Source organism: Gasterosteus aculeatus, chromosome 7, assembly GCF_964276395.1.
Source record: "Gasterosteus aculeatus chromosome 7, fGasAcu3.hap1.1, whole genome shotgun sequence".
Lineage (NCBI taxonomy): Eukaryota > Metazoa > Chordata > Actinopteri > Perciformes > Gasterosteidae > Gasterosteus > Gasterosteus aculeatus.
Window position 1 is genome coordinate 12,106,526 of NC_135694.1, and position 11,431 is coordinate 12,117,956.

General features: G+C 43.7%; 1 protein-coding gene across 1 annotated transcript; it reads right to left on the reverse strand.

Moving 5' to 3' along the window:
- Nucleotides 1-252: 252 nt before the first annotated feature.
- Nucleotides 253-7,974, reverse strand: rce1a (Ras converting CAAX endopeptidase 1a). Its single transcript, XM_040181918.2, has 8 exons — nt 7,598-7,974; nt 7,193-7,295; nt 6,399-6,482; nt 5,952-6,030; nt 5,654-5,821; nt 4,583-4,654; nt 4,422-4,484; nt 253-3,369 (listed from the first exon to the last, which is right to left on the reverse strand). Exons 1-8 carry the CDS (start codon nt 7,765-7,767, stop codon nt 3,140-3,142), a joined length of 969 nt encoding a protein of 322 aa, XP_040037852.1. The 5' UTR covers nt 7,768-7,974; the 3' UTR covers nt 253-3,139.
- Nucleotides 7,975-11,431: the final 3,457 nt, after the last annotated feature.

Sequence of the window (11,431 nt, forward strand, 5' to 3'; positions counted from 1 at the left end):
ACTGCATCTACCCGCCTTACCTTCTATGTCCGAGGGTGGGTGTCATAGTTTGAAGCATGAAGCCACTAAGAATCAATATTTGACAAGTTGGGAGTGCCAATGTATCGCATAAAGAGTTTCACCTACTGTATTTGATCTGAAATTAAAACAGAGAAGACATGAATGTCAAATTGAGAGACAAGGATCACCTTTAAAGCGGCCACGCAGACAAGTGTGCAATGAGGCATCAATAACAGCACAGACACGGGGAAATGTAACAAAAAAGACATCATTTATTTACAAATAGATACTTCGTTGAGTGACTCTAAAGTTTTTGTATAAGATTGTCATACCAAAACACGGTTCAGTCGTCTCCAACTTGAAATGTACAACAAGTGTGACACTGTGAGCATAAAATACATGCACATATCTGTACACTCTGTTCCCATCACCAAAATAGATCTGATTACAAAAGATAGTGCTCAATATAAACATCTGTGGAGTTTGGTTACCCCGGCTCACTTCCTCTACTCTTTTTTCACAAGTTCTGAAATACTCCTCCTTTGGGTGCTGTGTATTAAAATAACAGAGCTGCCAAAGCTCTGCAAAAATAGACTCAGCTGTGTCTCTCGCTGTTGGAATATCAAAACAGCTTTTCCATCTGCATACTGACGTGTCGTTGCTGGCTGAAGACAGGGTTTGGAAAGAATACAAGTGCCTTTTTATTTCTTTTTGTCGTCTCTTTCTGTAGCATAACAGGCCAAACTGGTGTTTCCACAACCCGATTGAGTCGGAGGTTAAGCCGCCGACAGGGAACGGAAAAAAGCTCAAAAGACTCATTTGAGTTTGGTGGAGCAAGAGCAAGAGCACAGAGTTATACAGAAAATATATAGATATTGGAATCAGCTGATGGGGAGGCAGGAACAAAGAACTGCTGTGGGATTTGACTGGTGTAGTTTTCTTTGTTTTCTCGTTAAAGCCACTGTGCGTTCGCTGTCAAATGGCCCCCACCAGTGGCAGCATTGGAAAAGACATGGCAGAGAGTTATGGTAATGACCCCAGGTATGTCCGTCCCCTGGACGCTGACAGCTTTGTCAGACGGACTTGCAGTTTATGACAGAGAGAACATGAGAGAATACACATCATCGCAGTGACACGGACCACGCATGCACATAATATTCAGGTTTGTGCCCTTATTCTGAAAAAACATATTCCTACAAAGATTACAACATGTAATGATACAGGGTTCAACAATAAGCACCGTCTGATTCCCCGGGACAAATTGAAGGACCCCTCGAGCTAGTGGGTCCAGAACTAATTTACCCAGTTAGGTCAATGGTCAACAAAACTGGTCTTGGTTGTTATTTGATAACCACTAATCAAATAACAACGGTTTGCTATCAGGACACTAGGATACAAACTATCTTACGTGATGTATTGGAATTGTATGTTAAACCTACACACAGTAACATTGTACAACATCGTACAGGTGTGAATGGATTCAAGGGAAAGTTACATTTCTATATGGGCCAATTTAATTTGAACACTGCAAAACTGTGAAAACAGTGAAGAACAAGAAACCTGGACGACCACGTCACAAAATGTGTTTGTCCATCACTATAACACCCATTTGTACGGGAATAACATCCTGGGGCCAAGGTGTTCAGAACTACTGTTCAAAAGCCCACTGGAGTGGAGCAGAGAAGCACATGACGCAAGAGGCAGATGAAACTAAAGCTCACATGCATCCATCCCCAGTGACATTCTCCCCTCGGCGTCCTCCTCCCCACGAAGTTGGGTGGAAGCATTAGTGAAAATGAGCTCGAGCCGAATGCAGATTTCCCCTCAGCGAGGCTAAATATCCAACTGTGATATTAAAAACGAAAAAATGTAAAAGGATTATAAACTATGTAGATGGAAAAGTGACAGCGTCGTGACTCATCTCAAAAACAAGAACCATAGTGCATGTACACTGACTGTAGAAGTGCTGTTCTCCTTCAGTACTGCACCAAGTCTAGGACCTTAACGTAAAAGGAATAATCTTTGAGGCCAAAAGGGCAAAACAAATGATGTAAAATGACCCAAACCCAAAAGTTTCCAGCTAAACAAAACTCACATTCGGGATCTGTGGTGTCACCACTAAATCCTAAAACCTGGGGAAAGGGATATCCCTTCACCCACAGGAACCCGACCAGCAGCAGTAAAACCCTTGAGGTATTTTACTAAGTAGTAAACAGTAAAACAACGTTTCTCTACAGCAGATAACAACTCCAGATGACATGTGGGCGTCACAAACAAGCCCACATGTCATTTCAACAGCACACCTGTGCTCCAGTGCAGCTACAGCAGAGTGGGAGGGGGGGCTTTATGGACCACAAAGCAGTGCAGCCATAAGAACCACATTCTCCGACAACCCCCTTCAGGGATTTCCATGTGTTGTCACTCCAGAGATGCTAAAAGGCATCAGAAAGATAGTTCAAGTCTATAAGAACCTAATAGGAGGTCTGTATCGAGACACCGGCCTGGAGCTGCTTCCTTAGGATTCACCTGAACCCAACTAGTAAGATCCACACCCGAGAACCAGCCACACGCAGCAAAAAGAAACCAACCCGACCCCAAACCCCACATGTATCAGAAGGCTACCACTCAGGCCTTCTGCGGATAGACCTGGCCATGCTTTCTGTTGGACGAGGGGGGGCGCGGACGTGGTCAGATAAGTTGTGAACAAACCAACTGATTATATAAACCTTGTTTGTGGTAAAACTAAAAAGCAGCCCAGCTAATACTGGATTTATTTGGCCAATGCCAAGATGTTCCCGTTAAAAACTGATGGATTGGCCAATGTTTATGCATTTTACAACAGCATGAGCCTGCTGAGAAATATCAGGGCACGGTATCCTGTCTCATTGGTTGGATTAATAAATGAATAAAAAAGACAGCTGCTGCAGCACTAATGTATGCGTGCACTACTGCAAATACAGAAGATCAAAGCTGACTTCTTTGTGATATCGCTTTGATTCTGCAAGGACACGCTTATTGTAATAATACGGGCATTCATCATAGACATTCATCCCCACCTTCCTAAGCAGACTACTCAGCTGAACGCTTAACTTGGCAAAAAAAAAACCTGACAATAGAAGTGTGGGGCAGCAAGAGGGGGTCAGGAGAGGCAGAGGGAGCTGGGGGAGGAGGTGAGAGTGCACACCGGTGTGGGGAGGCCATAGTAGGCGGGGTCGGTGAAGGGGAACAGGCAGAGCAGGAAGAGGAGTACCCCCATCAGGTAGGAGGTGAGGACGGCGAGGCGGTGGGGGTGCTCCATTGCCGTGGTGATAGCCGGGAAACCCATGTAGTTACAGAAGGAGTGGCAGAGCACCGGGCCCATCAGGTGACCTGCAGCAGAGAGGAGACATTCACGAGTAATGACGTCATTATATGTTGCGCTTTTTTTTCGTCTTCTTCTTCGAAGGTCCTTATTGAAGCTGCTACTGGAATTGTAACATTATACTGCCACCTCGTGTTGTTAAGTAAATCCTTCATGGGTCATGTCCTTTGCTGTGTTAGGGTTAATATCTCTTTTTGTACTTTAAAACTGAGTTTTTCCAGTGGAGCTCCGTTGCCTTTTTTTTAATACCGCCATTGGCATAGCAACTAGAAGGCATTTCCGTTAGTAGTCGTGACTTAAAATACATTTTCTAAGCGTTTCTCCAATTGCCTCAATGCCAAGAGTCATTCTGCACCGCAGTTGTCATAGTAATGTTTTCTAATTATTTAAACAGCCAAGTGTGAGTGAGAAAATTACCTTCAGACCATCTTTATATAGTTATTATTATTATTCCCCTTGACCCCCACTGGTGTAGAACTATATTTGATTATCTTAGCTGATGCCATTAAAGTTATGACCATGTGTTTTAAGTACTTCAGCATTGCTAATCCATGTATCGTAACAAACCTCTTAGAGATTATATATTTATATACATCTGAAAAGCAGATGTCTTTAATATTGTTCAACAGTAACCTTTTAATGACCTTCTTCTCTCCTTTGAGTGAAGGTGGATGCTTGTGCCAGATTCAAAGAAATCCCTTCAAGGCATTCCATATATCCACAAAAACAGACTCTTGACAGATGCTACAGCGTTAAGGCGCTGGCATGCTTCTGCGGCTGCATCTTTTCGCGCAGTCGTGTCGATGGACTCATTTTGGTTCATGGTTCTAAAAGGCCTGTGGGTGTTGCAGAGCAATTCACCGCCAGAACAACAGGTGGAGTAACATTTTTTCCACGGCTTTGTCGAAGGCGACCTAGAGACTGGCGTCTTTGTGTGTGGAAGTCATTGGTTTGTTTATTTACTCTTTTGTTTATCTCCCTCCATGAATCGGAGGCCATCTGCGCGTCCTTATAGTCCGCTAATGGGTTGTAGAAGTGGTCATATTTCTGTATTTCTCACCTGTTCGGATGAAGAGGAAGGCAGTGTAGGCCCCAAACACCGCCGTGTAGGAGAACTGGAACACTGTTATGGACCGAAAAAAAACAAAAAAAAACACCATCATCCACCTCCTTCCCTCCTCACACAAACAACAGGAAACGGGGGACACGTCGGGCACTCACCTGCAGCGAGGAAGATCCCCGACAACGTCCCCTGTCTGAACCTCAGCAGCTCGATCACGTGGTGGAAGTGAGCTGAGGAGGGACGGGCAATGTTTGAGACTGTGCAGCCCCATTGCAGGGTCACGGTTAGGCTGTGTCCTCAAAAGTGAGCTGATTTTAAATAATGTTTTCACTGTTTTTTTGTCAGAACAGTTTCAATGACAAAATTCAATATTTGATGAATAATGAGTAAATATCGCATGCTTTCATGTGGATTTGTTTGTGCTCCATCTTCAAACCTTGGAGAGACATCTTGATCCTCCTTGCGGCAGTGGCATACAATGGGAAGCCTGTGGCGCTTGTCAGTGAATCTGTGGCAACTCCGTCGGCAGCGTCACAACAGCGAGCCGAGTGGGCAGAGCCACATTTCCGAGAACGGCCGTAGTTTGTATGACAGCTCAGCTGCAGTAAATCAGCTTTATGATTTTAGTTGAGCCACCTGAGCCACCCGTTCTCTTAGAGCAGGGGTGTCAAACAAATTTTAGGTTTGGGCCAGATCCTGCCCACTTTGATCTCAAGTGGGCCAGAGCAGTGAAATCCTAGGCGATGGTGTTTAGTGACACCTCTAAGTGCAAGCGTCCGTGCAACCATTAACTGCAAAGGACTTTCCTCTAAGTATTAAAACAAATCCTTATATTCACTGTGTTGGTTTGTCCTACTACTTTATGAGCCTCTGAAAATGAGGGTGACTTCCAAAATGGCTGTAATGCCTAAACTGTTAATGTCTATTTGTAATATCCATTGAATTAAAACTGGAAGTCTACACTTTACACTCCGCTCAAATCATTTAGAGTTGGGTGAAGAGGCAACTTTTTTAGAAATGGTGTTTAGTCCTAATAGTTAAGGCCCTGACGGGACGTGTAACACTCACATACCACCACCCTGCAAAGTTGATATGCATAACAGGCTAGCAACAGGATGGAAGCAGATAGCAATATGATCATCTTATTGGAGTGATACCGCCAGTGTTTCTCTGACCATTATACAGGCGCCGTGGATGAATACTATGAACCTCACACTGGCTGAACTCACCCACTCCGAAGAAGAGCGGGCAGGTGAAGATGGCGGCCAGAGGCCCCGCACAGGGCACCAACATGGGCAGCATGCAGGCCCTGAACACCAGCTCCTCCGTCAGCGGCGCCACCACCTGATTCCTCAGCCAGCGCATGTCGCTAAAGCACAACATCCAGAACGACGGGTCTGCAGGAGGACATAGACAGAGGAGGAGCTAGAGGACACGCTTGGAGCTTTGTACAGACATATGGGGATTTGAAATGGCGCTATAACTTCGACCCAAAAGAGAGACAATCCTGCATGTTTTCCGTCTCACCCAAAGCCACCCGGATCCCATCCATAAAGCTCCAGGGACAGTCCATCGCTAATTGCATGAGGGGCCCCAGAAACAGGACCTGGACACAGAAGGCAGGAGTTTGGATTTCTCAGATATCTACTTATGAAAAGAAATATGACTTGTTTATTTAGCCAGTTTGTGTAAGGCAAGAGAAAGATGCCATTGATAGTTGGTTTTGCTTAACAATGGCGACTCAGGTTGTTCTCCCCCATTGCTGCCACAGCTGTCAGCAGTGTTTACTGTGTGTTTTTAGGTTGTTAACGAAAAGGTACAATAATAACTGTGTGCTACACAAAACATCCAGTCTTTTTCTTTACCATTTAGTGTAACAGAGCAGGATTCTTTTCATCGGTCAACCCAACTGAATTCCGTAGTGGGATCCTTCAAAATCTGCTTATGACTGATCGTGGAAGATTTGTTCCTTACCATGGTGAGCATCAGAGGAAGCATGATTGCAGGAATGAGGCCTTCAAACCGGATCCCCATAAGAGCGAGTAATGATGGGACAGTCTGACACACAAACGCACACAAGAACACTAGTCTCAGTTTGATGATACGACAACGCATGTGTCAGACTGCAACATGCAAGAACAGCACATGAATGGCCACATGAATAAGGGGGTAGTGGTTAAAAGGGGCAGAACGTTTCCGTTAAATTTCCAGAAGCTTTCCATGGGATGTTAAGCATGGGAATGGTTTTTTTTTTTACGAAAGCATATAACAGGGAACATAAATGTCGTTGAGAAAAGACTCTGCAAGCAGAGCTCAGCTGGACCCTGGAGGCAGCCAGCAGGGAACATTGTCTGCCACAAACGTAAATATTTGTTCTGTTGTTTTTGAATGTCTGTCATTACGTAGCGTATTGATTACTTGGTAAACTGAACGTTGATGTCGACCTGACAGAAATCAGGGAAAAATACCAAAACCAGAGGCTTGGACTTAGTTAATTGTACATTCAGAACTTTTTGGGGGGAAGGGGTAATCATAGGAAATACACCATTTTATTTAACCTTCATGATCTTGTTGTTCACTGAGAGAATACAGTTTCTAGTTACAAAATGTTGTTTTGTCATATGGCATGGGAGATACAGTTAAATTACCCCAACTTGTCTGGTTTATTCCTGTTAATTCACACAGAAAGTGTCCAACTTTCAATATTCCCGTTATTTTGCAACCCTAATAAAGGGTTTTATTCAGTAGTTTACGAGGCATGGACTCACCCGGACGCCAGTGAATTCTCTCCATGCCCACACAAAGAGAGGCGACAGGCCCGACACAATGAGTACACTGGTGAAGCGTCTCTTTATCACAGTGGGGTGATCCCTGGGAAAGGACCAGCAGAGACATTAATCACAGCCAACTTTCCTGTGAGGCCCCCAGCAACGTTTGTACCACCATGGCTGGAACATAATGACATTGCTAAAGAAAGAGCTGCGCTACGGTGTCACTGTCAAACACAGTGTGGGCTCAGGGAGTAAATGAGAACACAGATGAAAACATTAAAAGATTTGGGGCTTTACTGGTGACGCGCATTGAGCCCCGCGGTTGGGTAAATGTATCAGAAGGAACGTTGTCATTATGAACCACGTAGCAGAGACCAACCACAGAGTGCTTGTCCGGCTCACCTCGGCAGCTCGCTCCTCCACACGTACAGACTCCCGACATATGAACACGCCAGCAGCAGACAGGCGAGCACCGATATCCAGCACAACCCAGCCGGCGGTACGAAGCCGCCATTGCTGGGTTTCACTCCGTCTGTCAGAAGGTTTTGCGATAAGTCCTTCTGCTGTGCCATGACGACGGCCGGTTGAGACTCAAGCAAACGACTCCTCGGTACCGGGGCGGTCGGTGGACCATCTAAAGAGATAACATGTCCACGTGAGTTGTCAATAGCCTCTTTTCGAAACGTGAGCTAAAGTTGCTAGCTGGACGGCTAGCTCCAGGGGCGCTTCGTAATGACGTCATTATATGTTGCGCTTTTTTTTCGTCTTCTTCTTCGACGCTGCTACTGTAATTGTAACATTATACTGCCACCTCGTGTTGTTAAGTAAATCCTTCATGGGTCATGTCCTTTGATGTGTTAGGGTTAGTATCTCTTTCTTTTGTACTTTAAAACTGAGTTTTTCAGTTGTTTTGATCTATTGTCTGATTTTTTGTGCTATTCAAATCCAACTCTAAATCTTTTGTCGATATTAACTTATGATTCGAGAAAAATTGTTTAATCCTGACCTTGGAAAAAGGAACAAATCATTCTCCAAAAATAATCAAATTTCGAATTCATAATATCAAATACTGAACTTACACTTCTCTCTTTTACGCATCCTAAACAAAAAACAGTAACAAAGATAGCTGTTTTGCATTATCTTTAACAGCTAAATTGTTAGCCACAGGTGAGTTATGAAATACATATTTGTGTCACGGTTTGGGTTCTTTTCCTTTCCTCTTATTTTGTTTTGACGCGACCAGTCACAAGAGACACACATGGCTTAAATACACTAGGGAGGTGCATGTGATTGGACACAGGTGGAAACAATCAGACAATCACAGGGGATGACAGGACAAGGCAGGAAGTGAAGTTACCCAGGGAGACAAGAGGCAGAAAACTAAGAAATAAGACAGGAAATAAACCGCACCGGGACAATTTGTGTGCAGATTTATTAATGAGATTGTAGCCTTGAGTCTTGTAGTCTCTGATGACATACTTTTTTTGTTTTTTGGGAACTGCAACTATATACATATTCACCAGATGGAATCAAAGTAATGCATGTAGTTGCATTCATTTGAATTTAAACACGTAGTTAATTAAAATGTGATAATCTGGGTTATATTGTACTTTGCGTGCAATATCTGTGAACAACAAATGCAATACACAAGCCTTACATCAAAGTCAGAGGGATTCAACTTCTGAACAGCATGCATGTACATCTGTAGTACCAAAATACCATGAATATCCATGAGGTCACATTAATGGACATTTCGGTCCGAACCATCTCTACAACTGAAGTTCATTGCTACAGATACATACAAATGCAGAATGTAAAGGAAAATTGACCCATTTTAGTATAAATTATTATATCAATATGTGTAGACTTAGCAGTATTGGTACACAACAACGCAAACCAGGTAACCCAAAAGTTGTTCCCAATGAATTGCTTCTAATGGACATACTTAGCATCAACAAATGATTCATCAATAATCAGTTAGGTATTTGCTCCTTGAGTGATGCATTGGTGCATTACAGTTTTTTTCTGAATACTTAAGCGCTAATCGTGATTCTTGTAGTACAATTTCTAAAACTATTAATACGTATAGTAAAACCACTCACTGAGTTTGCAAAACAAAAAGCACAAACACTGATTTGCACTCAGTTTGCAATTTTGTAACACACACTTTGCAAAACTGTAGGCACAATTCACTGCACGATACTCTTTTAGCAGAAATTTAAACACAACTCACTGCTTACACTCAATTACCAAATTTCCAACACACAAAATTATACACATGTATGGCAATCATTAACACTAAGCCGAGGGGGAGGATGTGGAGGTGAAGAAGCGAGAGGGTTAGAGGAAGTTAGATGAAGAGGACAATGAGGAGCCAAAGGGGACAAGGAGGGGAAAGAGGAAGGGTAAGAAGAGTAAAAAATAGAATAACTGATGACATCAGAGCTACAATAGTGGACCATGTCATCAACCATGGGATGACCCTGAGGGAAGCTGGCCAACTGGTTCAGCCTAATTTGAGCCGCTACACTGTGGCAAGCATCATTAGGACATTTCGAAATGAGAATCTGTAAGTACTTTGTAGCACTGCCATACTCCACAGAACCACAACAGTACCATACATGCAAAAATACTGAAATTGGTACTTTACAGAATTGCTAGATGTCCAGATGTCGGGGGCAGAGGAAGAATGTTCACTCCAGAGCAAGAGACCCATATAGTGAACATGATGATTGCCAATAATGCAATAAGACTGCGCGAAAATACATCAGCGCATAATTGATAATGACACCATCTTTCAAAATATACACAGGGTCCACAGTGTCGGGACCCTGGTCCTGACACCTACCGTGGCCATGCTGACGCCTGCTGCTGCCATCATCATCATCATTATTTTAGATATTAATCATATTACTTTACTCATAAACCGACATTACCCTCTCCTAAAATCTCTGCGCTCTCCCTCCCCACAGGCTTCTGTGGATGGTGGTTCTATGTGATGGTGGTTGCCCCTGCAGTGGTCCTGCTGTGCGCCTGGCTTACTACTCACAACTACTTCATTACTATCATTTCTGTCATAGGAATTGCATGTATTATACATTGTTCATTCTGTACACATGGCATCCATTGTAGTCTGTCCATCCCGGGAGTGGGATCCCTCCTCTGACGTTCTCCCTAAGGTTTCTTCCCTTTTTTCCCTCTTGTAAGGGTTTTTTCATTTTTTGGGGAGTTTTTCCTGTGCCGATGGTGGGTTTCGGGGCAGAGGATGTTGTATGTGTACAGACTGTAAAGCCCTCTGAGGCAAATTTGTAATTTGCGATAATGGGCTATACAAAATAAAATGACTTGACTTGACTTGACTTGACTTAAGCATTTCTGCACTAAGTCGTGTACTTGCGCGCCACAGCATAAGAATGAAGCAAATTTACAAAGTTCCTTTCGAGAGAAACACAGAACGTGTAAAGCAACTGCGATATGACTATGTGCAGGTAAGCTATAGTGTCATTGGTTCTGAATTTGGAAGTGCATACTGTAGTGCTGTGCATGGGCCTGATGTGTTGCATTTGTTTTGTATTGTCCAGAGAGTAATGGAACTATAAGCAGATGCCATGGGACATGAGCTACTTTTTGTACATGAGGCCGGTTTTAACCTCGGTAAAACCAGGAGACATGGCAGGAACATTATTGGACACCGTGCCATCATCAATGTCCCAGGACAACGTGGTGGTAACATAACCATGTGTGCAGCTATAAGCCAAAATGGTGTTGTTCACCATCATGCAACCATAGGCCTATACAACACTGCACACATTATTGCATTCCTGGACACCTTACATGACATGCTCACTGTTCAGAGACCAGAGCATACTCGATATGTCATCATATGGGACAATGTTAGTTTCCATAGGGCTGCTTTGGTCCGCAACTGGTTTACGGACCACCCATTCTTCATGGCACTCAACCTCCCTCCATACTCTCCATTCTTAAATCCCATCGAGGAGTTCTTCTCTGCTTGGCGCTGGAAGGTGTACGACCGTCATCCTCATCAACAGGTAGCCTTGTTTGCAGGCAATGGAGGTGGCATGTGGAGATATTGACCAGGCATCATGTCAGGCCTGGATACGGCATTCAAGGAGATATTTTCCCCGGTGCCTTGGACTGGAGGATATCGCATGCGATGTGAACAAAATTTTGTGGCCGGACCCAGAAAGATGACATGATGTAAGCTGATTGTCT